The 3,964-nt window shown below is 35.6% G+C and overlaps 1 protein-coding gene across 1 annotated transcript in view; it reads right to left on the minus strand.

The window, feature by feature from the left end:
- LOC107557582 (ras-specific guanine nucleotide-releasing factor RalGPS1-like) overlaps positions 1-3,964 on the minus strand; it is a 149,793-nt gene that overhangs the window by 127,305 nt on the left and 18,524 nt on the right. Inside the window, exon 2 of the mRNA XM_016241057.1 lies at positions 267-406. Within this exon, the coding sequence (XP_016096543.1) occupies positions 267-323 (57 nt within the window). The 5' untranslated portion in view covers positions 324-406. The remainder of the gene's footprint in view (positions 1-266; positions 407-3,964) is intronic.

Consider the following 3,964-nt stretch of genomic DNA (forward strand, 5'->3'; position numbering starts at 1 on the left):
AATGAGAAATGGTGCTTTGGCAACTAGTTTGTTATTTCAAGTAACGAAAATTATTTTTATGCTTTTAGTTAACTATAATAACCCTGCACATGAGTCACTAAAGAAGTATACTGTTATAATCATAGTTCCTACACTTAAAATAAATACTGCTGAAATAAGTACATTTTATTTCCAATGATGACCCCTTGACCAAAGGCAATGAGTAGATCATTATTTGTCAGTTTCAAATATTCTATTATGATTTTTTAGAAAGGAGGAGCAGTTACCTCAGAGGAGGCGGGGCTAATGCTGGTGCCATCCGATAGGCCATTTCTACGGTACATGCTGGTGAACCAGCCAATGGGGTGCAGATGCCTGGGCAACAGTGGCCCTCAGCCAGACCCCACATATGACAAATCATCCATACCTGAAGACAGAGAGTGACATCAAAATATTAAGATACATCCTGTATAAAATATCATTAGCTTATAGGGAGACTGAATCAGTGTCAACTGCAGTGCATCATGGGAGTTGGTGTTACAGAAGTGGGTTCAATCCTTTGACAGGTGGTCTACGCATGTGTATGTTCGTAGAAAAAACTGATGCTAAATGTCTAAGGAACTCCACAGGGACTCGGTTTGCTCTTTCCCAGATGGCCAGAGGAAGTCCCAGCATGCCTGACTGACCGATGAAGCGCCGTGCCGGGAAAGAGCGCAACAAATAGGAAAGAATGTGAGTTTTACAATGGAAATCCTCTCAGATCACTCACACAGTGATCAAAACACTTAACGGGTTTTGGGAAAGTTCTCCACGCTCAGCTGGAGACCTGTAACAGCTAATACATTAGCAATATGACCCAGCTTTTGGTCTGAGAATCGGGAAATTGTAAAAGAAAGCTTTTTAATCTCAGCTCCAACTGTGAGAGTTTTATCAAGTCGATCTCATATAACTCTATTTGAACTATAGAGATGTTGCTATGTTCTGACTTTTTGCATATAAACATTTCACAACACGACGTGCATCTACAAACAGCTATGAGTGTGAAGGATCACCAGCAGCGTCAACTGCATCCTTTCTGAAATAAACAAGTTTGATGCTCTGTGTAGACTTACTTAAGCTCTTAAACAGGCCAACCAGAGAATTTATAGCAACTGAACTGAAAAAAACAGCTAATAGAAATCATCATGCTTATGTGCTTATTAACATATGGCCACCCACATTTACATATCAGCATCTTATGAACATGATTCATCACTCAAAGAATTCTACAGAAAATCTAGTTCGCCGTGTTTGTTATGCTATTAAATTGCAAGAATCTTTGACTAATATTATACAAATTAACCCATACAAAAAGTCCAGATTATGGCCTCTTTAATGAACTGCATAAAAGACTAAAGTCTAATTTGACCTGTTACTAAAGTCAAAGAGCTCAGAGGAGCTGTGATGACCTCTAGTGGCCATATGAGTTTCTTATAAGCTTATGAAAGTTTCTCAATGTGAAATCCAAACTGTTTTTTGGCTTATTATCAAAATACTGATCTGACTGCACAACATAACTTATAAAATCCTTTATGGAGAGCCCAAAAACCACTGAACAAATTGGGGATGGTAAGATTATTAAAGTCTCACCAAGGCTGCACTTATTTGATTAAAAATACTATAAAAACAGCAAAAATGTGAAATATTACTTGGATTTAAAATAACCGTTTTCTATTAGAATACATTTTAATATGTAATTTATTTCTGTGATCAAAGCTGTATTTTCAGCATCATTACGCCAGTCTTCAGTGTCACATGATCTTCAGAAATCATTCTAATATGCTGATTTGCTGCTCAAGATTCAAGAAACAGTTCTGATTATTATTATCAATGTTGAAAACAGTTGTGCTGTATCATATTTTTGTGGAAACCGTGATGCATTTTCTTCTCAGGATTCTTCTCTGTCTTTACTTTTGACAAATTGAATGTGTCCTTGATGAATAAAAGTATTTATTTTTCAAAAAGCAAACAAATAAAAACAAACAAACACTTATTAACCCCATATTTTTGAATGGGAGTGTATTAATGCATGATCAAATCTGTTCACTGAACAGAATTATAAAACAAAATAAACATTATCTTAATTACCTTAATTTCACCAACAAAAACATAATTTGTCTTGATAGTGATTGCTGGGATGTGCCGTTCATGTCGCATATAATTAATATACTAAACAAACTACTAACAAAACAATATGCTTGAACCGTTATAACTATTAAGAATGGTAATATTTTCATCAGTCACTTTTGAAAACAAAATTGTTGTAACACTCATCCATACCACAAGATGGCAGCTCACAACTACAAATGACTCTGTACTAGTTAGGCTACTTCATCAGAAGAGCTTTGTTTCAAACATCCATTTAATGTTTACATCACTTACATCACATCAATATTCAACTCATTTCCATATGAATTGAAAAAAGTTATTTATCTACTGTATATTTAAATAATACATACATGAATTTGAGAGGTCATTTTGCATTCTTTTCTCATTTAAAATAAATATATTCATTACAAATCATAGGATCAGCAGCATAATTTGAGTGACAACTAATTTTTCAGCACATTTGCAGGTTTACATAATCTCAGTTTTTCAATGTGTGACCCAGGACAGCACACAATCAGGGTGAATCATAAAGTCTTCTCCATTCTCCATGTGAGCCAATTTGAGATGGCTGACATTTCTCTCTTCTCCTATTTGTAACCCGTTCAGCACCACAACCCAAATCTCTCCATCTCTATCACACCAGATCTATCTGATTATACTCTGAAAGTGTTTCCTATAATATCAGCCACTGTAATCCCCCATGAGTCAGTGATAATACTATCTCACACATCAGTATTACAGAGGATCACCAGCGCAGCAGACGAGCTGTCTTTCACAGTCGGACTGACATCACCCATTTGAGACGCCATCTGGACTGAGAGTGGGTGTGAAAGCTATTAAGTGTTTCCAAGGAGACGCACATTAGTTGATCTCCCGCTTTCACATAGTCCACTCCAATAAAGTGGGAGCCTCGATTTTTTTGTTTTGAACAATACAGGCTTGAAGAACGAACTTCACTTGTGGGGTTTATATTGAGCATGAACACCTGCCTGATCCTTAAGCCAACATGTTCAGAAATACACCTAGTGCACTGTAGTATAGTATAATAGTGAATCAGGGATAGTAGTAGGACTAGGACTAAGAGTAAGAGTAAGAGTAGGAGCAGTATAGTATATTGTAGTATAGTATGGCATGGTGTAGTATAGTATATTATAGTATAGTATAATGTGGTGTATAGTATAGTATAGTACAGTATAATGGGGTGTATTGTAGGGCTGTACAATATATCGAAATTATTGAAATATCGCATATGTACATATCCCAATATGCATATCGCGACGACTTGCAATATTTGGGGCCATGAACAAAAGACAAAGAGAAAATCACTCACTGCTCTTACCTAAATAACTTTTGTAGCTTAAGTAAGAATCAGTGCAAATTGAATTCATAGAGTAAATGTTAAAATGACATTTTTATGTAATGCTAGAGTAAAACACTACCGTTCACTTTCAGAAGTTGTTGTAGGGGTGCTTTCTTCTCACAAAAAGTGAAACATGTATGCTAGTTATATTAGAATCAGAATCAGAATGAGCTTTATTCACCACTTAAGTGTGCGCAAACACAAGGAATTTGTTGTGGGTTTACAGGAGCTCTTGATACATACATACATACAAATAACCATATATATATGACACAAGATAGTTATAGAAGTTCACAGAACTGACTCAGCAACAGCTGAGTAAAACTGTTTCATTTGAGCATGTGGCACATTATCGTATCACATAATTTAATGAGTTATTGCATATTGCAATTTTCTTCAATATCGCACAGCCCTAGTGTATAGTATAGTATAGTATAGAATAATGGGGTGTATAGTATAGTATAGTATAGTATAGTA

The sequence above is a fragment of the Sinocyclocheilus grahami genome, unplaced genomic scaffold, assembly GCF_001515645.1.
Source record: "Sinocyclocheilus grahami isolate Dianchi unplaced genomic scaffold, SAMN03320097.WGS_v1.1 scaffold609.1, whole genome shotgun sequence".
Taxonomy (NCBI): Eukaryota; Metazoa; Chordata; class Actinopteri; order Cypriniformes; family Cyprinidae; genus Sinocyclocheilus; species Sinocyclocheilus grahami.